The sequence below is a fragment of the Hypomesus transpacificus genome, chromosome 3 (assembly GCF_021917145.1).
Source record: "Hypomesus transpacificus isolate Combined female chromosome 3, fHypTra1, whole genome shotgun sequence".
NCBI classification, from domain to species: Eukaryota; Metazoa; Chordata; class Actinopteri; order Osmeriformes; family Osmeridae; genus Hypomesus; species Hypomesus transpacificus.
Window position 1 is genome coordinate 6,348,985 of NC_061062.1, and position 24,571 is coordinate 6,373,555.

Consider the following 24,571-nt stretch of genomic DNA (forward strand, 5'->3'; position numbering starts at 1 on the left):
GGTTCTGGTTGCCAGGCCGGAGTGAGGGGAATTGCAGGGTGAAGGTACTGAAACAGAGGAACAGGAATCCGATAACATAAACAAGCATCAAAGAGCGACGCAAACAGAGACTGACTAGCGAAACGATATAGGCTGACACGCAAGCACAAGATACAAGTTTAGCTGACGATCCGGCAGGGACTGGATGTCAGGCCACAGCTTAAATTCTGTTGTGAGTATGATGATCAGGACTAGGTGTGTTTACATTACATTACATTTATTCTTTTTACAGACGCTTTTATCCAAAGCGACTTTCAAGAGAGAGCTTTACAAAAGTGCATAGGTCACTGATCATAACACCGAGATATCCCCAAACATTGCAGGTAGCCAAACATGAAGCATACATTGTGAAAAAAACTAACATTTAAAAATAAGTGACAGTCAGTGTCTCTGATGGAGGTGGGGAGTTGATTCCACCACTGGGGGGCCAGACAGGAGAATAGCTTGTGTTGAGACCGGGCGGTCTTGAGCGGTGGGACCACCAGACGGTTGTCAGAAGAAGACGGCGGGTGGGGGTGTAAGGTTGCAGGAGAGACTTGATGTAGTCGGGTGCAGTCCCATTCACCGCTCGGAAGGTCAGTACCAGGGTCTTGAATCTGATACGTGCCGTGATGGGTAGCCAGTGAAGTGAGATGAGGAGCGGGCTAACATGGGAGCGTCTGGGTAGGTTGAAGACCAGGCGGGCTGCTGCGTTCTGAATCTGTGCGGGTTGCGCATGCTGGGAGGCCGGCGAGCAGCGAGTTGCAGTAGTGCAACTTGGAGAGGACAAGTGCTTGGACTAGCAGCTGGGTGGAATGCTCAGACAGGTATCTCCTGATCTTCCGGATGTTGTAGAAGGTGAACCTACACGACCAGGAGACCGCAGCAATGTGGGCTGTGAGGGAGAGCTCTTCATCCATGGTCACCCCGAGGTTCCTAGCAGAGGATGAGGGGGTCACCGTCGCCGATCCCAGGGTGATTGAGAGATCGTGGGAGATGGAGGGTTTGGCCGGGATGATGAGAAGTTCTGTTTTGGCGAGGTTCAGCTGGAGCTGGTGCTTGGTCATCCAAGCGGAGATGTCTGTGAGGCAGGCCTCAATCCTAGCTGAGATCTCCGGATCAGTCGGGGGGAACGACAGGTACAGCTGCGTGTCATCAGCGTAGCAGTAGATGCATTCGATATGGACTGTGGCTGCATATAATGACCGGCGAGAGTAGCCGCTTGCAGTCGGGGAGGAGTTAAAAAAGGCTCTGTGAAGTCGGACATTTCAGCTTCTCGTGGTTTGTTGCGTTGACGTCAGTCACGGCCGATTAAGCGCTGATTGCTTACTTTACTTTATTTATAATTAAACATAGTCTTTTTGTTAGTGAAAAGGCGGACTAAAACCCTTTCTTTAACAAATGTTTTATTCAATTAAACAGTTTGGTCGGGATTTGAGCATTGGCGAAACTGAAGGTGTCAGAATAATTACAAAACACGCGTCAAAGTTGTCGTGTGTGAGTCTAGCCAATCATGAAATAGCTGTGTCGTCATTAGAACCAGTGCAGTTGCTCTTGAGAAAATGCGCTCGGCTACACAGCCGACAGTTTTCAAATCGATCTCACGGTACTTTGATGGCTACGTCACAGGGACCTAGCCTCGGCGCCGTCTCAAGTCGGACAAAAAGTTTAACCAGAATTCACTGTTTCAAGTCAGCCGCCTGTAGCTGGCTGCAGTGCTGCATGAAGTCAGTCCATGTCGAACACACCTAGTGGTAGAAGAAGCCATGGGAGGGGATTATGTTGATTGCTGATGAGGAACAGGTGAGAGCAGATTCAAGATCCCGCCTTGCACTCGTTGCCCGGCAACCAGAACGGGGTACGTTCAGGGACGTAACAGAAGAACAAACCAGACAGACAGACAGGGAAAACATGCTCAAGGGGATGGGGTCGTGACACATTCTTTCCTCTTTGTCTGCCCCATGGCTGGGTAGTTCAACTGGAGATAGTGTAGCATCAACAAGTAATAAATAATAAACTGAGGTAAATAATTGCATGCTAACCCAAATAGTTTTACAGTTGTTACCTTATAACCTTTTTTTCCTAACACTTCCCCAATTAAGTTTTAACCAGACTAGTGTAAAGAGGTGACATGGCTCATTGGTAGAGCACGTCAATGTAGGTCAAGAGATCCCAGGTTCAAATATCTCCTGAATGCGGTGCTTTGGATTAAAGATGTTCAATGAAAACCTAGATAATGTGTGTGTAATGAGGAATGGGTATCGTCATCACAAATATACATCTGTCATCTGTCCTGTAGGTAGAGCTACAGCTCAACAAGTCCTCCAGCAGCAGACTGGGGGTGAAGTCTTGTTCTATATCACTCCAGAGCTCCTCAGAGTCCCTGAACATTTCTGGACTGAGAGTCAACATGATCACATGTCTCATAGGCACAGTGATTTTCTTCATCCTGACCGGTAAATGTTATAAATTCCTCTCAGAGTCAAGACTGTTTAGATGTGCTAAATGTGAATGATTTCTAGAGAGTAATAAAGTGTTTCTATGTCTTGTGTGTCCATGTGGTGGTAATATCTTCTCTCTGTCTGTCCAGGTGTGTGTCAGACAGTGGATGTCCACCAGACTCCCTCTGATCTCCTCAGCAGAGATGGAGATACTGTGCAGCTCGTCTGCACCCACGGCCAGACTGACTACAGAGTGATGCTCTGGTACTTCCAGAAACCAGGGGACACAGCGCTCACACTCATCGGGTATTTGAATTATGGGACTCCAAACATTGAAGGTTCCAATGAAGAACACTTCAATTTCGTTGGGAATCTCGGTGGTGACAAGGCAAAGAATGCCTCTCTTGTCATTAAGAAACTGAGTGTAAACAGCCACAGTGCAGTTTATTACTGTGCTGCCAGCTATGCACAGTGCTACAGATCCCCTCTGTTCTCTACAAAAACCCTCATCTCTCATCCAGGAGTGGTTTGTGTGTCAGAGTGAAACACCTGCATCTGAGGTCTGAATTAGATCCAGCAACATCTTATCAGCACAGTCGGATGACATCACTTCCTGTTCCTGCTCCAACTCCACTAAGTGATGTTAAGTCCTCAGTTGGTCCTCCAGGCTCAGCACTGATGGTCACCATGATCAGACTTCTCACTATCTTCTCTGTTCCTTTGTTCTGGATTACAGGTAAGCCTGCTGACCTTAAAGGACATTACACTGCAACGCTGCTACAAAAAAATACCTTTAAACTGTAGTGTTGTAGTTTTACAGGAATAATCAAATCTGTATGGCAAATTTTAAGAATTGTAAAAATCATTATTACAGTCATACACTCTCCTTCTCACTCCACAGGAGTGTCACTCAGTCAAGAGGTGAACCAAACTCCCTCTACTCTCCTGGGGAAGCCAGGAGCGAAGATTCAACTGAGCTGCAGTCATAACATTCCAAGTTACTACATGATTCTCTGGTACCAGCGCTCAGTGGGAGACACTGCTCTGAAACTAATAGCGTATGTTTCATACAAAAGTCCCACTGTTGAGTCTCCATATCAGGGCATGTTCAATGTGACTGGAGATGGTGCGAAACTAGCCTACCTTCATTTCCTCAAACTGAGGCAACCTGAAGATGATGGACAATATTTCTGTGCAGCCAGCTACACAGTGGTAAAGAGCTCAGCTCCGCTCTACAAAAACCTTTGAGAGATCAACAAGCCCTTCTTCACACCTGTATCAAACCACAATAACAGTAATGTACTCAGAGGAGGTGGATATCGTCATCACAACTACAGATGTTACTTCGTTTGAGGGTTCCTACTTTGAGAGGATGCGATGCATGATGGGTAGTTAAAGATGTTAGTCTGTAGGGGGTGCTTTGAATGTGAAAGTTGTTTTTGAGACCGTGCACTGGGCATAAATTAACCATGACATTGCTTTCAACTGGTGTTTATTGGTCACCTGTGACATTCCTTATAATTACATATAGAGATTTCACACATTTGCGTTCATAATTCTGGACTTTTAAGAGTCTGCATTGGGAAAACAGTCGTTCTTCACGCCTCTGTCTGCTACACAGATAGGTGGCTTGACAATAGTGTAGCATCAACCAGCAATAAGAATATACTTCTGTAAATAATTCCACCCTCACCCAAATGGTTTTACAGTTATAATGTTTTTAACCGACTTGTCCACACTGAATGTAAAAACCAAACAAGTGTAAAGACTTGATATGTCTCAGTGGTTGAGCAATTGAATGCAGATCATGAAATCCCAGGTTCAAATAACCACCTGGATGAGATGCTTTAGATTAAAGATGTTCAATGAAAACCTAGATAACGTGTGTGAAATGAGGAGATGGGTATCGTCATCACAAATATACATCTGTCATCTGTCCTGTAGGTGGAGTTACAGCTCAACAAGTCCTCCAGCACCAGACTGGGGGTGAAGTCTTGTTCTGGATCAACCAGAGCTCAGAGCTCCTCAGAGTCCCTGAACATTTCTGGACTGGGAGTCAACATGATTACATGTCTCAGAGGCACAGTGATTTTCTTCATCCTGACCGGTAAATGTTATATATTCCTCTCAGAGACATTACTGTGTATATATGCTAAATGTGAACGATTTCTATATTGTAATAAAGTGTTTTGATGTCTTGTGTGTCCATGTGGTGGTAATATCTTCTCTCTGTCTGTCCAGGTGTGTGTCAGACTGTGGAGGTCCACCAGACTCCCTCTGATCTCCTCAGCAGAGATGGAGATACTGTGCAGCTCGTCTGCACCCACGACCAGGCTGACTACAGAGTGATGCTCTGGTACTTCCAGAAACCAGGGGACACAGCGCTCACACTCATTGGATATATTTACTTTCAGAGTCCCACATATGAGGGTTCATACAACAAATATTTTACAATGACGGGTGATTTCAGTGGGAGTGGAACCAAGAAGGGCTTTCTGTCTATTAGAAGCCTGTCTATGTCTGAAGATAGTGCAGTTTATTACTGTGCTGCTAGCAAAGCACAGTGCTGCAGATCCCCTCTGTTCTCTACAAAAACCCTCCTCTCTCCTCCAAGAGTGGTTTGTGTGTCATAGTGAAACACCTGCATCTGAGGTCTGAATTAGATCCAGCAACATCATATCAGCACAGTCGGATTACATCATTTCCTGTTCCTGCTACAACTCCAGTAAGTGATGCTAAGTCCTCAGTTGGTCCTCCAGGCTCAGCACTGATGGTCACCATGATCAGACTTCTCACTATCTTCTCTGTTCCTTTGTTCTGGATCACAGGTAAGCCTGCTGACCTCACAGGACATTACACATTGACGCTGCTACTAAAATGCCTTTAAACTGTAGTGTTGTAGTTTTACAGAAATAACAAAATCTGCATGGCAAATGTTAAGGATCGTATAAATCATTATTACAGTAATACCCTCTCCTTCTCTCTCCACAGGAGTGTCACTCAGTCAAGAGGTGAACCAGACTCCCTCTACTCTACTACTGACATGAGAGTCAGGTTGTTGAGCGGTTAGGGAATCGGGCTAGTAATCTGAAGGTGGCCAGTTCGATTCCCGGCTGTGCCAAATGACGTTGTGTCCTTGGGCAAGGCACTTCACCCTACTTGCCTCGGGGGAATGTCCCTGTACTTACTGTAAGTCGCTCTGGATAAGAGCGTCTGCTAAATGACTAAATGTAAATGTAAATGTACTCTCCTGTGGAAGCCAGAAGAGAAGATCCAACTGAGCTGCCGTCATAAGATTCCTGATTACTACACTATACTCTGGTACCAGCGCTCAGTGGGAGACACTGCCCTGAAACTTATAGGGTTTGTTTATTACAAAACTATTACCGTTGAGTCTCCGTATCAGGACATCTTCGATGTGAGTGGAGATGGTGAGAAAGAAGCCTACCTTCATCTCTTCAAACTGAGGCAACCTAAAGATGATGGACGATATTTCTGTGCAGCTTATATGACACAGTGGTACAGAGCTCAGCTCCGCTCTACAAAAACCTTTCAGTGATCAACAGGCCCTTCAGTACACCTGTATCAAACCACAATAACAGTCCTGAACTCAGAGGAGAGAGAAAGAGGGAGACAGAGAGAGGGGCGGAGTGACAGAGATAGAGTGAGTTGAAGAAAAAGAGATAGAGACAGAAAGCATCACTAGGGATATCATATCCTGTCTTCACCAATAAGAACCATGAAGCAGTGTATGTTAGTTGGTGTAGGTTAGCTAGTGTAGGTTAGCTAGTGTAGGGTAGCTGGTGTAGGTTTGCTTGTGTATTGCAAGTGGCAGATCATAATGTCTGCTCTTCTTGTTCCTATGGCCGCAGAAGGCTGTTTACGTTTTGGAACTCTGTTTGCTGTATTCAAGTTTTTTTTAAATTGTGTGTCCACTTTTTAAAAAGAGGCCTGGGGCCCACCGTCAGTTGGCTTTACTAAATAAAGGATAAATAATTTATTCATAATTAATTTATTTTATAAACACATCAAATGGAGATCTGAATACACACACTGTGACAAGGGGGCCTTGTCAACCATGGTCCTGGCAGCATGTTGGCCTCGTTACCGACGCAAAGCCTCAACGAAGCACACCTGTTGCACATCTACCCCACTCCTGGTGAGTACAAAAGGGGACAAAAAGGGGTGATATGGTGGTTGATGTGGACATGTTCTATGCTACATAGACTCGCCCCAAGGAGAGAAGCACCCTAACGCTTGAGGCAGGCGGGCCAGAGGCTACGACCCGTGGAGACCGAAGAGACACGCCGACATAGTTCTCATTTTCCTTAGTACTGTTTTTGTTTTACCCCAAAAGGGGCTATTAAAAAACCTTTGGCTTACCTTCTCTTTCATTAGTCTGGCTCAGTGCTTCACCACAACCACACATTACCACTGGTCAACTTGTTTGGTCAGCTAAATTAACTCACAGTATTCTGTAATGTTATGTCTACCTTGGAACATCACTTCCTTCTTAGCAACACAGTAATTTAACACATCCAGTAGAGAGCAGTAGCACAACACTAGCTGTGACGCTGTAGCAGCTATAACTCTCTCCCACACCAGGAAGTATGAAGATCCAATAGAGTTTAGGTCCCTTAGCTCCTCCCACGTCAAAAAGTTTAAAGATGAAACTGAGTTTAGTTGTGTTTCTGATCTACTCCCCTATCTGTGAAGCTGACAATCACCATGACTACAGCTCTTGTGGTGGCCTGTGTCTGGAGACTGGGGGTCCCAGGGGGAGGTTCTGTGTCATGTCCCACGGTCAGGACTGGTACCGGATTAGAACTGTTGGGAGCTGTCCTCCCTCTCTTCTGGATCGCCACGGCATCCGGCTTCTCAACCAACTTCGTTCAACAGTCGCCACGGGGACTCGTTGTGAAGCTAGGAGATGCCATCAACCTCACCTGCAGCCACCATGATAAAAAATACGATAAAATGTACTGGTACAGGCAGGGGTCTGGGCAGGGGCTTCAGCTCCTGGGCTTTCTGACCTTCAAGCAGATGTTTCTAGAAAGTATGTTCCAGAACACAGAAGACGCTCCAGAACCCTTCACCATGTCAGGTGACGCTGAGGCCGAGGGCTTCCTGGAGGCGTCTGCAGTGAGAGCTGAGGACAGGGCCGTGTACTACTGTGCTGTGGGTAGAGCACGGTGAGGCAGCTCCTCTCTCCACGTTACACAAAACCTCAGTCCTCCCCCTACTCCTCCCCCCTCTACTGCCCCTCCTCTTCCCTTATCTCCTCCCCCTCTCTCCTCCCCCTCTCTCATCTTCCCTTCCCACATTAAACACCAGCCGACTGCTGAACCCAGATGGAGACAGCAGCCGTCTGTCTACCACCCACTCATCAGTTAATGACAACGGAAAACCGTTCAACTGAATTCATAAAGCTCAAATACATCTAGCTGTCTCTGAAGTCACACAATGTTCTCAGTCTTTCTCTCTGTGTTTATTTCCCTGTCCCTCTACTTTACAGGTAAGTGTGACAGAAACATCCCCTTTCTGTCCAGGGAAGTGTCTCTCCACCCTGGCCCTCTCAGCTGGTGTTGTCTCTGTGTCTCTCCGCCCTGGCCCTCTCAGCTGGTGTTGTCTTTGTGTCTGTTTGCCCTGGCCCTCTCAGCTGGTGTTGTCTCTGTGTCTCTCCGCCCTGGCCCTCTCAGCTGGTGTTGTCTCTGTGTCTCTCCACCCTGGCCCTCTCAGCTGGTGTTGTCTCTGTGTCTCTCCACCCTGGCCCTCTCAGCTGGTGTTGTCTCTGTGTCTCTTGCAGAGGAAGTGCTCTCAGCCCTCATCATCCAGCAGACCCCTCAGCATCTTCTGGTGACGCCTGAACGCCAGCAGACACGGCTCGATTGTCACCACGGCGACAACAGCTACCCTTACATGCTGTGGTACCAACAAAGAGATGGCCAGGGGACCATGGAGCTGGTTGGGTTGCTACACTATGAAAACGCAAACCTGGAGAAGAAATTCCACTCAGGACGCTTCAACATAACGGGCCACTCTAAGGGCAAGGCCGCCCTGGTCATCTCCAACATGGCCGCGGATGACAGCGCTGTGTATTTCTGTGCAGCGAGTCAGAACAGTGTTACATCTCTGTTTCCTCTGTGACAAAAAGTCAGTGCCAAAGCCACATGCCTGACAAGCCACCACCGTTCTAAAACTGCACTGATAGTGTGGTGGAGTCAGTTTAGTCTTTCACGATGAACACAGCATGGGCTACATACCTAAATAACTCAACATGGTGTCCAGCAGTCTGCTAACTAACAGAGAGAATGTGTGTAATAATGAATAAAAAGAAACATAGGTAAGAGACAGCATTGCAGATTTAAATAATCCGTTTTCAACATATACAAAAAGTAGTTACCAGAAGGGGGCAGGCACAGCCCCAAGTTTTTTCATGACATCCCAGTATGGAAGCAAATCGTGACCAAAATTCAAATGAAAATGCATTTCCAGAAATGCATTTTCATTTTAAGAATGTGGCTGCATTATTTGACTCATAAATCAAATTAGTATTCAATCATCCTATTTGCATTTTCATTTTCTTCTTTAAGACTGCTCATTCTTTCCCTTAATTAAAATGAAAACGAAAAAGACATTTGAAATTTAATTTTCAAAATATGCCCCAGCAAATAGATACCAAAATTCAATTTGAAATGTAAAATTTGAAAATGAAAATGCATTTCCAGAAATGCATTTTCATTTTAAGAACGTGGCTGCAAAATCGTGACCACAATTCAAATTCAAATGCATTTCCAGAATTGCATTTTCATTTTCAAGAACGTGGCTGCAAAATCGTGACCACAATTCAAATTCAAATGCATTTCCAGAAATGCATTTTCATTTTTAGAACGTGGCTGCAAAATCGTGACCACAATTCAAATTCAAATGTATTTCCAGAAATGCATTTTCATTTTAAGAATGTGGCTGCATTATTTGACTCATAAATCAAATTAGTACTGATTAGTACTGAGCGGACATTGCATTTTCATTTTCATGTTCTGCCCGCAAAGAACTGCCCATAATTCGAAAACGAAAATGCATTCTGAGCGGCGCAGTAGAGTGACGTCAGTAGCCGCTCTTCTTCAGCTCCCTGCTGACCGAGCTACCCATCTTGTTCGGTAGGGGGCGGTGTGCACATACGCATTGCATTACATGACAAATGTGCCTGGAAATTGATTGAATTGCCGGGTCTTTAGAGGACGCATCATAGATCATGGCGCTCCCTCAAATTGTGCAGACACTGATAGAATTAGCTGAGCTGGTAGAAACTAATAATATATCTGAGTCTGATGCCCGTGACCGAGTAGAACAAGTCACAGAGAGCTTGGCTGCATACTCTGCCGTCACAGACGTACACATTAATGAGGTTGCCATAGTAAACCTCTCTTCAGTCCTGGAACGGCTGGATGCTGTGGAGCCTCAAATGGGACGGGGACGACCAACCATCCACATCCCGTTCGAGTCCATCGAAAACTATTTATTAAATGGTCTACTTTTTCCTGTGAAAGCAAGCTGTTTCACCTTTGGCCTGGTTCAGACAAAATCTGAATTTCCGCAATCTGAATTTGAATTTCCTCAATCTGAATTTCAAGAATCTGAATTCCTGCAATCTGAATTTTAGAATGTTTTATTTTTGGATCAAAATAATTCAGTTGTATTAAATTTGGCATACAAATAATTCAGATATTATATATTCAACAGCAATATATTTAAGTTTTATGAAATTCAACACACAAATATTTCAGATCTTTCATATTCAAATTCAGGTACTTTTGTCAGCTTTCTAGCTCCATAAATCCGTTGCTTTGCATCCTCCGACGGATGGTCTGGTGGCCGACAACAGCTCCGCTATGTCCTTTATTTTTAAACCATTTAATAAATAGTTTTCGATGGACTCGAACGGGATGTGGATGGTTGGTCGTCCCCGTCCCATTTGAGGCTCCACAGCATCCAGCCGTTCCAGGACTTAAGAGAGGTTTACTGACGTCACTCTACTGCGCCGCTCAGAATGCATTTTCGTTTTCGAATTATGGGCAGTTCTTTGCGGGCAGAACATGAAAATGAAAATGTAATGTCCGCTCAGTACTAATCAGTACTAATTTGATTTATGAGTCAAATAATGCAGCCACATTCTTAAAATGAAAATGCATTTCTGGAAATACATTTGAATTTGAATTATGGTCACGATTTTGCAGCCACGTTCTTAAAATGAAAATGCATTTCTGGAAATGCATTTGAATTTGAATTGTGGTCACGATTTTGCAGCCACGTTCTTGAAAATGAAAATGCAATTCTGGTAATGCATTTGAATTTGAATTGTGGTCACGATTTTGCAGCCACGTTCTTAAAATGAAAATGCATTTCTGGAAATGCATTTTCATTTTCAAATTTTACATTTCAAATTGAATTTTGGTATCTATTTGCTGGGGCATATTTTGAAAATTAAATTTCAAATGTCTTTTTCGTTTTCATTTTAATTAAGGGAAAGAATGAGCAGTCTTAAAGAAGAAAATGAAAATGCAAATAGGATGATTGAATACTAATTTGATTTATGAGTCAAATAATGCAGCCACATTCTTAAAATGAAAATGCATTTCTGGAAATGCATTTTCATTTGAATTTTGGTCACGATTTGCTTCCATAATCCCAGTGCCAACATCCAGCTATGTGTACAAATAGGACTGAATGTCATGTTCACATCCATCAGCCATGACAATGTCTAAAGCTGGCCTTCTCGTCCTTCTTGTCTTCTCTTTTCTCCTGGCTACAGGTAAACAACATAAGCAACACTACACATTTGAAGACAACAGTTTTAGATACACTTTCATAGTAACTCACTGCATGAGTAATGTTAATCTGAAAGACGTATATGATCATTATTTATGTCCCAGGTTGTTCCTCCGTGACTAGCAAGGTGTACCAGATCCCACACGCTTTAATTAGTGACCCTGGAGAGAATGTCGAGCTACGCTGCAATCACAAGCAGACAGGCGCTGATTGTATTTACTGGTACCAGCAATCTGTGATAGGAGAACTCCAATTCCTTGGCAGACTCTTCTACTCGGAGCACATCATGGAAAAGGACGTCGATAAGCGGTTATCCATGGCCGGGACGACTACTTCCAGCGGCTTGTTGCTCATTTCAAACGCCTCAGTAAAGGACAGCGGTGTTTATTTTTGAACAGCAACGACCACTGTGAAACCAATCCTCCACTTCCCTTAACAAAAACTCAACTGGTCCAAACTTGTATCCGTGAACATATGGTTATTTTAGGATGAAACGATTTAGGTTTTAGGTTTAGTTTAATGGCAAAGATTGATGAAGCTTAACCAATGGTGCGTGGCTTTTAGCTCAATGTATTCGTGCGTGGTCTTTTGTGTGGGAAATTGTGGTTCTGATCTCGCTCAATGCGCTAGGCAATACTGTTTGCTAGCGGCTATAGGAGCCCATGGTGGAGTCTTGCCCAGCTGCCTCTCGTCTTGCCTCTTCTGGGCATGCTGTACCCTCTCCAGCCTTAAACCACAGCCAACATCAGCCTCCAGGGCCGTGTACACGCACACATCTCAAGGCTCACTATAGTCCTCCTGTGCAGTCAGTCGAGGGCACTGTTAAAGATGCCCCACTTCCTCAACATAAACCCCTTCTATGATGTTGGTTTCAGGAGGACTGACTAGTGCACTTGCGGAGCATGATGAAAGTGTTCTTTTCATAAATGTTCGCTAGTATTTGGTGTATGTGGGCAGCTCCTCTGTATCATTTTTATTCAGGAAGTGACGTGTTTTACTGTTGTGGTTGAACTGATTATGTTATTTCCTGCCTGTTGTGTTCTGTACTTGTCAGTGTTTACTGTGTTTGTCTCTGACTGAGTCAACATGTTCCCAGCCCTCACCATCAGTGTCTTTGCCCTCTGGCACACAGGTACAACAAGCATTCACCCTCTGCCTTTACAACACTGAATTACCTCATTCTTTGTCTTGTGCTTGAGACAGAAGAAGTTTGAGACTCACTTGGACCAAACTCCTGGTTCTCATCTACCTTCGGTTCTGAGTGTCTAACTTCTGGTTCTCATCTACCTCCGGTTCTGAGTGTCTAACTCCTGGTTCTCCTCAGGTTGGAGCCAGACTGTGCTGATCACCCAGTGGCCAGGCTACATCTCCAGCCAGCCTGACGCCTCGGTGGAGATGCACTGTTATCAGAACAACACAGACCATCCCTACATGTTGTGGTACAGGCAGCAGAGAGGGAAGGAGCCCGTGCTGATGGCTACTCTCGTAGCTGGGTCTCCGAGCTACGAACCTGGGTTTGATTCTGGCTTTGGAGTGTCAAGCTCGGAGAAAAAGATGTGGTCTCTGGCCGTGAAGGCGGTGCGCAGTACTGACGAGGCGGTGTATCTGTGCGCTGCCAGTCAGCACGGTGCTGCAGAGTCACGGAGCTCTGAGACAATATCCCTCCCTGGGAGGCTGCCAGGAGGCTCTGACACCTGCTGTTCATGGCCCAGCCTGCTCACTGGTGGTGGGAAAGAATGCGTCTTCCTAAGTAGGCAGTTACCTTATCTACCTCCGGAGGGGGAAAAAAGTTGATTTATTTTTATTCTGACTTAAAGCCAGTACATGTTTGGGCAGAAACCAACCATGGACAAATCCTCTTGGATGATGACTTTCTGTAGCCATGAGGAACAGGACAACATGGGTCATGTATCTGTGTTACTTCACACGTTATTCATTCAGCAGATGCTTTAATCCAAAATGACATATAAACACTACATTTAGACCCTAAATTTAACCCTAACAGCAGATCAAGGATCTGAATTACAGTATTCTAACTTCATTTCAGGGGTTAGTCAAGGAACAGTCTGTATTTACCAGGCACAATGCAAAGTAACATCTCAGTTCAACAATAATATATATCCACTACAGGACACTACAGGATATCTCAAGTACAATATGACATAGTCCAATCACCAATACCATCTCAACTATATTACATAGTACAAGCAACAAAACCATCTCAACTATATTACATAGTACAAGCAACAAAACCTTCTCAACTATATTACATAGTACAAGCAACAATAACATCTCAACCATATTACATGGTAGTGCAACAATAACATTTCAAGGACAACATTACTGTTGCCTTACTATGTGAAATGTGCCCTTGGGTGTCTTGAAAGGCACAGTAAATGTAAGTTATTATCATTAGTGTAGTACAACAATAACGTGTCAACGACAATAGAGGGAGCCCAGATGCTGTCATGTGGAGTATGTGGTTAAGGATTAAACATCTCTATCTGGTGACTGTGAGTCTCTCTACAGACAGCAGAGGTGTCTAACTGTGAGTCTCTCTACAGACAGCAGAGGTGTCTAACTGTGAGTCTCTACAGACAGCAGAGGTGTCTAACTGTGAGTCTCTACATACAGCAGAAGTGTCTAACTGTGAGTCTCTCTACATACAGCAGAAGTGTCTAGCTGTGAGTCTCTCTACAGACAGCAGAAGTGTCTAACTGTGAGTCTCCAGACCTGCTGATGCCCTCGTGGCCATGATTGTTCTGAGATGTCTCGGTTTCTTCATCTTATTTCCATGTAAGCTTTTTCTCAGGCTACCAAAGCTCTGACTTATTGCTTCAAGAGAGGCCAGGACAAACCTTTATTAAAAGGTATGCTGGTAGAATACATTGCTTTCTCTCTCCATGTCCTGTTTGTCTCCTTCTCTGTGTTCATCCTGTTATCTCCGTAGGTGCTGTGAAGAGCGTGACCTTCCAGCAGTCTCCGTCTGTCATGGTTACAGAGAACGCCAGCGTAGAAATCTTGTGTAGCCATGACGACAACAGCTTGTTGGTCATGCTGTGGTACCAGCAGCGACCTGTCTCTCGGGATATGACCCTCATCGGGTACGGTTATGCCTCCTCCGAGCCCAGCTACGAGGGTCAGTTCCAGGAGAGCTTCCAGCTCACCAGAGAGGACACCCTGAGAGGAGCGCTCCTCCTCCCCCGCGCAGCTCCTGCAGACTCGGCCGTGTATTTCTGTGCTGCCAGTACACAGTGATGTGGCTTGATGCCACCGCCTCACCAAAACCCTGGTGCGCTCAGTCACACAGGAAAACCACCTCACTGTTGTTAGGGAGTTTGGTTGTTTTGTTTTAGACGTTTCTGTGGAGGGATAGGCAAAGTTGTATTCTCAGTGTGAATTATGTTATATCGATATCATATTAAAATACTTGGAGTTAACTCACATTAGTTTTGTTCACAACTTTTCCCGACAACAAACTGAAATGAATCTTGTGTTCCCATGAGGAGTGAGGGAGAGCCTGCTGAGTGGTCGTAACTTTACGCTGGAGCCAGTTCTAACTCATTTAGTCTTTCTAACCTCTGTACCTCTCTTCCTTTTCCCTTTATAACTGAGCATGTCATGTAACATATTAATCCAGCAGGTGTTTCTATCCAACGCAACGTACAGAAGGTATTTGAACCTGCAACCTCTTGACCTGCAGTCACATACTCTAACCTTTAGGCCTATCCTCAGATTCATGTCCAACAGTACCCCTACCAAGCACCAACCCTCAGACCCTAACACAGCAAGACCCTGCATTACTACATTCATGTCACTGATCCATCACCTCACTGCACCAGACACAAGAGCCACAGGGCACCACAAAGCAAGAGCTAGTCTCCAAGCAACACCGACTATTGGTCACGTGACCTGCCGGTTGGTTTACTGTGAACTGGTGAGACCGTGATGTGGATGTAACATCATTCAGCAGGGGAAGTGGTTAACAGCAACATGCTAGTCACAGTCCTGGGACTTCTTCTGACTCTGATCTACTCATGTGAGTGCAGGAAAGGAATGTTCTGGTACTTTTCCAAACAAAACAATTAACACAACTTTGTTAATGGAGCATACACAGTACTGCATACTAAACTGGAAATGCTGAAATCATATTTCATCCACAGATTCGAGAATGTTTTTCCATCCTCCACATCTGTTATACCTGATCTCCTGAATGCTGTTTCTTCTTCTCTGGTGTTGTGTAGGTGAGGGTTCAGGCCCCACGGTCCTCCAGGCACCCAGACAGATTGTCCTCCACGCTGGGCAGACCGACCAGGTGACCCTGCAGTGCAGCGTGGGTCCCGGCTTCAGCATGAGCAGCTACACCATGCTATGGTACCGCCAGGCTGGCTCCGGGGCTCCGATAGAGTTCCTCACCAAGGAGTACGAGACTCCCGAGGGCCACCTCCAGCCCTCTATCGACACGTCCAGCAACAGCTTCACCCTGCGGATATCAGAGCTGTCTCCGGATGACAGCAGCACCTACCTCTGTGCTGCCAGTCACAGTGCTGCCAAGTAGACTGGGAGCCATGCAAATACATCATCTGAAGCTAATGACATTAGGATGACATGAAAGGCTGATCAGAGATGTGCAGGAAGGTGTTGTGGCTCTTCTGGTTTTGTTAGTGAGCGGGCTGGTGTAACGGTGTGTTGGCGGCGCGTTTGTCTGTATGTTTAGCTGGGAACTTTCTGAGGGGCGTTTCATTGTGATAGAGGAGGAGAAGATTTTGAGGTTGTTGGGCCAGCATAGGAGGCAAATGGGTTACAGCCACCTCAGTATTGTCAACAATGTCAACAAAAACTGATGTGACAGCATGAACTAGCCCCTCTAGAGGATCCACGAGTCATACTTATATACATACTTATACTGATACATCATTTTCATTACCGGGGGAGGAGTAAAGACATTGTTGGTGGAGAACAGAAAGGAGTCTAGTGGAACCTACTTGTATTAATCATTTTCACTCAGTATAGCTCAGTGGTAGGGCATGAGGATGGGTATAGCTCAGGGGCAGAACATTTGGGCACAGAACCACAATTGCAACCACTTAGAGGCAATTTTGCCAAATATTGCTTTGGATGAAAGGCTCTGCTAAATCAACACACATCTTTTTTCACACACATTTTTACACACAACTTTGCTAAAATCCAGCAACGTCTGAATTTCCCATCTCTGAGGTGTGACCACATGACCCCCCCCCCACACACACACACCCCTCCCCCCTCCCGTGTGTATCAGTTTCCTGGTGATGTCAGTAGACAACCTCCCTCTAGGCATGGGGAGGCAGTGAGGATGCAGGAAGGAGGCAGAGCAGGGCTGGGGAACAGAGACCTGGACGTTCTCTCTCTCTCTGACACCATGGAGCTGCTCTGTGTGTTAGTAGCTCTCCACCTCACTACCGGTAATAGCAACCCTCTTCTCACACACAGCGGGTTATGTGCCCATCTAAAAAGTGTGTTCAGATATACATTATATACGTTATTTCATTTCCCAGAGTTCTGCTCAGCTGTGAATGTTCAGCAGAGGCCCCGACACGCAGCGCTACGTCAAGCAGAGTCCGTGACTCTGGACTGTGAACACGATGACAGCAACTTTTACTACATGTTCTGGTACCGACAAACAGGCAGCCAGATGCGCATGCTTGCTTCCTCCATGGGCAAGAATGTGTCAACGGTGGAGGCTGGACCCAGATATGCCATGTCTCGTCCTAACCTGACTTACTCCTCCCTGGAGATCAGACAGCTGGAAGGGCAGGACTCTGCGGTGTATCTCTGTGCCTCCAGAACTGGCACGCTGACTCAGAGCAACCACATGGTGCGACAACAACCTAGAAACCACACCGTGGAGTGTGTGTGTGTGGGGGGGGGGGGGGGGGAGGAGGAGGGGACAGGAAGGATGGGTGCGCTAGGTGGGGGGAGAGGAGGGAGAAGTGGGGGAGGAGGATGGGAGGGGGGGAGGATGTATGAAGACAGAGCTGTCATTCTAAAAAGTAACATTCTGATTACATCGTTATGTTGCTATGTAATTTCTATGTAAAAACCTTCCCATCAATTTTCATATCAAACTTCGACTTCTCACTCTAATGACAGGTGACAGGTCTGATAGCACAGGTGTTTACCTGAACAGGAACAGGCCCTCAGTACATGCTGGAGAGGGGCACGCTACAGTCTCTTAGCAACACGTCAGTGAACCAGCTGTCTCAACTGTCAGCTCAACTAGATTCACGTCAGAAAACATCTCAATCATGATCATAGACTGACCTCTATGGGAGAAGTATGTAATTACATGAAAAACGTTTTTGATATGTTTATAGAGTTTTATATGACAGGATATACTGTAGTTCCGAAGTTGAGCATTTGTCTGCAGGTCAAGAAGCCACAGGTTAAAACTGCTTTTGATAAAAGCGTTGAAATTCAGCTGTTCCTCCTCTTCCTGGTTCCCTTCTCACCTCTCAGAGGGGTCCGTTTTAGAGGGCCTGTTCAACTTGAGAATACAAACAGGTTCAGGGTCAGTAATATGAATAACTTTTGATCTGGATTTGATTGGACTGTATGAGGCTTTTTATTCCATTAGAGAGACCAAAGGATGTAGTCTACAACTAGAAAAATCTGCTTGAGATACTAAAAAAGCATCTGAACGATCCACACACTGTTTTGTAAAGGTAAAACATCTGAGATAACATCTAAATACTCGGATTGGAATGGATTTCTAAGCAACTTATAACCATACCATGTCTCTGTCAGGCAGTACCGGTAGTGTTTATACAATTGATACCAACCAAAACAATGGAATGTTTCAGTATGATTTAGTACTGTGTACTGTATGTGGTCCTATTGTTGGATGTAAGCTGTACCAGGGTGGTGGGGGTGTTAACAGGGTGACAGCTGTCAATTCCTTTGTAGCAGGAAAAGAAACACACAACATGTACCTGTCCTCCCCTCCTCCTCCTTCCTTCCTCCTCTCTTACTCTCCCTCCATCCTCCCCTATCCTCCCTCCCTTCCCTTCTCTCCTCCCCCTTTCCTCTCCTCCTTCCCTTTACCCTTTGTCCTTCCCTCCTTCCCTCCTCCCCTCCTCGTCTTCTCCCCCCACCTCCCCTGTCCTACCCTATCCTCTCCTCCCCTCCTATTCTCCTCCCTTGTTCTCCCCTCCTCTCTGTTGCTTTTCTTAGCACTCACAGAAATAGAAGCAGTCCATGCAGAGGTGTCTCTCACCTCAGAGGCTCCTGCCAGCGCACCTGCTCTCAGCGGCGGCCTCAGAGAGATGGAGGGGTTGATATGGAAGAGTGTGGAGAGGAGGGGGGTAGGGAGGAGTGATACTGTTGCAAAAGAGAGAAACTGTGTTTTTGTGTGATGGTTTAACACCGTGGGGACAGGGGGCCACGGTGATATATTCCTATTGAGCCGCCGTACAAAAACCTCCTGCCATCAACTTCTATAGAGGAGAGCGCTGCAGCGGCCTGGGGCGGACGGATGCATGGACTTGCTTAGTGACCAGGGAGCCTACAACAACTAAGACCTCTGACATTTATAAAATAAACTTTAAAAGTGAATATTTGGAATAATCTGCAGAATTGTTGGAGATTCTATCAGACAGGTACAAGTGTTTGTATCCCTTCTGTCTCACAACATCTACTTCTGTTTGTAATGAACAAATACATTTTTTCAGTTGGTCGTAGATACCAACAGTCTTGAAACATCCAGCCAAGTATTGATTTTGGAGTGACCTGGGCCTTTTTGGAAGAGGACGTTTTCAATGTGACACTGGAAGTCAAGCCTACTTTGGGAATGGAACAAAACTCACTGTTTTAGGTAAGTTCAGGTCCTTCAAAGTCACAACACTGTAATTAATCTAAAACACTGGAAAGAATAATGAAGTTGTCATGAGAGATGTTGGGTTCTGTCAAAAGTTCCACTAATGGGTTGGTGTGAAAACACTGTGACCAATCAACCAGCCTTCTTTGGCAACGGAACCAAACTCACAGTTTTAGGTAAATATGTTGAAAATGCTTGAAAACATTTGTCCTTATTTCCCATGTCTGTCAGGGGCTTGTTAGTGTGGAGTTAGGGATGGGACTGTAGTAGGACAGGAAGTTAGAGAAGACGGGGCATAGTTAGCATATTATGCTAAACTCCACCAGTGTGTACAATGCCAACCCAGCATACTTTGGAGCTGGAACCAAACTGACCGTTTTGGGTAAGAAACTGCACAATGTCTCTTTGTTTGGAGTAGTTGAACTGCGATGTGGGGGACTGATACTGTATGGTGAAGGATGCTTGAAGATTTCCACTTGGCACTTTTTGATGTTAAGCTTGTGCACTGTGCCAATTATGAAGCCTACTTTGGTCAAGGCACAAAACTGACGGTTCTGGGTGAGTAATCCTTACAAAATATGTGGGTTTTAACTACAGGTATACAGTAGGTGAGCTGAAATACCCAAACATAGCTAAATATTTCTGTTGAAAAATTAGCATTTCAGTTTGTATCCGTTTGTGTTTGGCAGTGGTTGTACTGTATCGTGGTGTTGTAGGAGTCTGTCAAGAGAATAACATGATTAAAATGCAAACGGGATCAAATGTACTGTAGAGAGAGGAAGGCAGCTGGGAGAGATGGGTGAATTAGAGTTGAGGTCTGGAGAGCTGTGACTCTGGTAGAGAAGCTTACTTTGGTGGAGGAACCAGGCTGACTGTCCTAGGTGAGACCAGATTTCCTGTCAATCCTGTTCACAGCCAACACAGGATAGTATGATTAAAATATGTAAATTGGACTCCTTTGTGTTGTATAATAACAATATGTTGTGACAATCTGGAAGCAGGTTGACTGATAGATTGTGACATGGGGATTGCTAGATACAAAAAAAACTGCAACAACAACACAAACATTTACCAAATTAAATATAAATTTACAAATGTATAAATTGCAGTAAAGGAAGGCTGACTTCTGTCAGATCATACTCTGATCTCATGGATCTTGTCCCTCAGAGAGTCACAAAGACTGAGAACGTTTTCTAAAGGTAGAGTGACATCAGGACAATTTGTAAAGATGGTTTTTGTAACAGCGTAGACACTCTGTGCTCGTACTCCCAGGCATACTTTGGAGCTGGAACGAAACTTACAGTTTTAGGTAAGAAAAGATGCTGTAAATTGTTATGATATGTGTGTAAAGCTCTCCGATAAGGTAACAGTCTTGGCATAATCACTATTGTACAAACCTTTAGCTGATTACGACCATTTATTTGGTTGAAATGACATACGGATGTTGCATTTTGAAACTGTAAAAATAAATGTCAAAGTCTTGTAGGATTTATAAACTATAGGAAGCACTGCCTGTGCTCTGCCATCATATTGGGTTTTGCGGTGATTATGTGCTAGAGTTGGCTCTATGCCCAGATCCTGGTACACAATGAGTTGATATCTCCGTTATAGCGACTGTGGGTTTCAATGAGGCTTATTTTGGGAAAGGAACCAAACTCACCGTCTTAGGTAAGACATGGACAAAAACGACTTAATTTTCTCATAAATGTCTCAGGGATAGCTTACTGTAGCCTTTTGCGGTGATCGAATAAGGCTGATAGAAGTTGGGAGGGTTACTAATATCCTTTTTGTTAAATATTTGTGGAAAACATTTGTCCTTCAATCAGGAAAACAATACAGCTGATCGTTGTTGTTAGTCAGATTATGAATCAAAATGTAAAATGTGAGGTTCTATCAGTTGTGTGGAATAGTGAGAAATTATATTACAATAAGAGCACGCGGACGAGCATGTGGAGGAACAGAGGACGGAAAGTGTTTTACTGTAGCCGTTTATCAGTGTGAACTACGACCCTGCTTTCTTTGCCGGCGGGACCAAACTCACGGTCCTAGGTGAGAAACGATTTGTGTATTTATGAACTGTGGCTGTGAGATATTTGAATTCCCATTAACGAGAGATTCTGGAACCGTCTATTAATGTCTCAAATGAAGGGTCGGTGTTAAATTATGTGAAAGAGTAATAGACCCTATAGTTTCCTACACATGGTATGAATGTGATTATTCGAGAATAATGTTTTCTGAACAACCGTAACAATCGGGAACAGGCCTTTAGTTTTCTGCTGGTGCGCATGTGGTGTGCTCCGGTAGTTATCCTGCTTACTTCGGAGGGGGGACTAAGCTAACAGTGCTCGGTAAGTGAAATGTTAGAATGTTACTTTGGCTGTGAGATGTATGAATTCCCATTAACGAGAGATTCTGGAACCATCTATTAATCAGCCTATGTCTCAAATGAATGGTGAGTGTTAGAATGTGAAAGATAATATAGCGTTAGTTTCCTAGACATGGTAAGAATGTGATCATTCGAGAATAATCTGAACAGCCGTAGAAAACGGGTAGGCTAGTTATCTGCTGGTGCAAATGTGGTGTGCTCCAGTACTTATCCTGCTTACTTCGGAGGGGGGACTAAGCTAACAGTGCTCGGTAAGTGAAATGTTAGAATGTTACTTTGGCTGTGAGATGTATGAATTCCCATTAACGAGAGATTCTGGAACCATCTATTAATCAGCCTATGTCTCAAATGAATGGTGAGTGTTAGAATGTGAAAGATAATATAGCGTTAGTTTCCTAGACATGGTAAGAATGTGATCATTCGAGAATAATCTGAACAGCCGTAGAAAACGGGTAGGCTAGTTATCTGCTGGTGCAAATGTGGTGTGCTCCAGTACTTATCCTGCTTACTTCGGAGGGGGGACTAAGCTAACAGTGCTCGGTAAGTGAAATGTTAGAAAATAAATGTAATGCTCCTTTTTTTTCTCCCCAAAAACGTTTGGCGTAACAGAATGTGCTTATTCGACGTTGAAAATGTTGTATTCCCTCATTGCAGATCCCAATATACCAGTCAAAGCTCCGACCAAGGTCAGTATTCTGCCCCCCTCCAAACACGAGTGTAAGGATGCCAAAGACAACAAAAACAAGAAGACCCTGGTGTGCGTGGCCACCGGCTTCTACCCGGATCACGTCAGCGTGTCCTGGACGATCAATGGCGTGAATGTAACCGATGGAGTGGGGACGGACCACTCGGCCGTGTGGGACAACGTAACGGAGAGGTACAGCATCACCAGCCGCTTGAGAGTGCCTGCCGGAGAGTGGTACACAGACACCAATCAGTTCAACTGTACTGTCCTCTTCTTTGATGGTACAGAAGAAAAACCCTGTCCAGCTTCCATTATGGGAGATAAAGGTACGTTAAACGAATGACTTGAGATCTTAAAAATATATCTAAAGGCTGAACGTAATGGTACTGTGTATTGTGTGTTATTGTGGCAAATATATTTAATGTAATATGATGGTGAATGTTACTGTATCAAAGGTTGGCTTTTGTTTGTCTTTGACAGCTCTGTCAACTGGAGGCATGACAACAGGTATGTTTCGCACATATATTTTTAACAAGCTCAAATTGTGTGAAAGAGGTAGACTACTGTATTTTTGACTCTGCTATGGTAACACCACATTGCCACCCAGACTCATGGAAGTGTGTTGTTTTCCACAGAGAACTACGTGAAGAGCACTCAGACAGCTAAACTGGCGTACATCGTCTTCATCGCTAAAAGCAGCCTGTATGGGTTCTTTGTGGTCGTGTTTGTGTGGAAGCTCCAGGTGACTGTTCTACACTAACCACTCCAGCCCTGCAACAGCTATGGAAACACAACACAGTTTATGCTATACTATAGTATGCTTAAGAGCCCTGATATTGCCTTGACAATAAAGGGCACACTAATAATATAATGCCTAAATTATGACTACTACACTATTTTAGAAACTATATGCATGCATTTATGGGTTTGCTGAGTGGTCAGAGCATTTTAACAGCAGATCAAGAGGTTCGAATCCCCCTAACTACGCTTACATCAGTCTTCTTCTAAACAACACATTATTATCATTATGATTTCTGTTCTGTCATTCCTAGGCAGTTGATAAAAGGTTCTGTAATGTTTTGAAAGTAACAACAGACGATGTGTGCCTGCCACCTGTCTCCTCTCTCCTCCACAGGGTAAATCTGGGAAGCATTTCACCTGAGGCCACAACAGGAAACCTGTGTTGACCGGGATGGTGATGGTGATGGTCTGGATGGTGTGGTGTTGCTGATGTTGGATTATAATATGCAGTATTTCTGTCTCCCTAGATGACCCATCTTTTCAGATCAACTAGTGTTCTGCAGTCTATAGACGCGCAGATGTAATGTGAATAGAAATAAAACCTGCTTGTCAACCTAAAATGTCACAGTTCATAAAGAAGTGATAACAGTTGGCTTGTACTGTATATAGAAATGATTGCAGAGTAAAGAGGGCTTTGTTAATAGGGATTTCTGAAATAACCTCAAGCCTGTATTGAAAGAACATTGTGAAGACAAACTTTTGTTCTCCAACTTTTTGAAATGAATTAACCATAATAGTGTATGTTTGTATTCAACATAGCAGCTGCATCTGCTAACATAATTCATATTCAGATATTTCATTGTTAATAAAGTTGTAACATACATTTTGAGTGATGGTTATTATTATTGTTATTCTGACATTTAGTCAATAATACCGTTTTAAATGAATGAAGAGTGGGTGAAACTTTCAATTCAATAATGAGTGTTCAAACTGATACAAAGGCCACTGGAAGGAAAGTAGGACTCCTTCAACTTGTGTTCCAAGCTGTATAACAGTATTTCCACAGGAAGTGCACCTGAGAGCAGGATATTCAGAGCAGATGTTCTCATTCTGATGTGTGACTACGTTTCTGAGAAACATGCCCTGCTCAGCGCCCACACGGCGATGCGGTTTCCTGGTAGCGCTGCAAAGTGCTGCAAAATGGTGCGAGGCACGATTACTCACTGGGGCTTCGTCTAAGTTTTTCCACTAAGCTAAACCGGATCTCTGACATTTAGTTTGGGTATTGTGTTTTCATCACCACATATCTTTTCCATTTCGCCTAGCAGTCTTAAAAAGAAAATGACATGAGTTAAAGAATGGGAATCTGTTCACAAATAAATAAATATTCATTTGTATAATGAATATTTGATCTGTACCACTGGTGTACTCAGGGTGGGTGTGTGTGTATGCAGTGCTGTATAGGTTACTCCTACAGGTGAGAAAAACTTGCCTGATTTTGTGCTCCTCTAATGGATAAGTTCTCTGTCAGTGGATAACATGTGATGTGGTGCAATTTACAGTAGGTGTCCTTACAATGGGATAAACCTGAGGCTCCTTTCTAAAGCAAAAAGAAAAGA

At 44.4% G+C, this 24,571-nt stretch overlaps 2 protein-coding genes and 3 gene segments (V, D, J or C); all 5 read left to right on the forward strand.

Moving 5' to 3' along the window:
• The first annotated feature begins 2,942 nt into the window (after positions 1-2,942).
• LOC124484723 lies at positions 2,943-6,522 on the forward strand. Its single transcript, XM_047045794.1, has 5 exons — positions 2,943-3,195; positions 3,361-3,671; positions 4,404-4,566; positions 4,701-5,287; positions 5,451-6,522. Exons 1-4 carry the CDS (start codon positions 3,060-3,062, stop codon positions 5,090-5,092), a joined length of 1,002 nt encoding a protein of 333 aa, XP_046901750.1. The 5' UTR covers positions 2,943-3,059; the 3' UTR covers positions 5,093-5,287; positions 5,451-6,522.
• Positions 6,523-7,899: 1,377 nt separating this feature from the next.
• On the forward strand, positions 7,900-8,606 carry LOC124489029. The segment is given in 2 exon segments: positions 7,900-7,974; positions 8,266-8,606. Coding segments are annotated over 2 exon segments (393 nt in total).
• A 3,748-nt stretch (positions 8,607-12,354) lies between these two features.
• LOC124484846 (M1-specific T cell receptor beta chain-like) lies at positions 12,355-23,835 on the forward strand. Its single transcript, XM_047045963.1, has 8 exons — positions 12,355-12,420; positions 12,613-12,906; positions 16,602-16,614; positions 21,445-21,488; positions 22,181-22,537; positions 22,692-22,718; positions 22,847-22,953; positions 23,347-23,835. The coding sequence occupies exons 1-8, from the start codon at positions 12,375-12,377 to the stop codon at positions 23,371-23,373; spliced, it is 915 nt and encodes a 304-aa protein (XP_046901919.1). The 5' UTR covers positions 12,355-12,374; the 3' UTR covers positions 23,374-23,835.
• LOC124484813 lies at positions 13,175-15,233 on the forward strand. The segment is given in 3 exon segments: positions 13,175-14,084; positions 14,239-14,580; positions 15,012-15,233. Coding segments are annotated over 2 exon segments (351 nt in total).
• LOC124484837 lies at positions 15,362-16,323 on the forward strand. The segment is given in 1 exon segment: positions 15,362-16,323. A coding segment is annotated over 1 exon segment (345 nt).
• Positions 23,836-24,571: the final 736 nt, after the last annotated feature.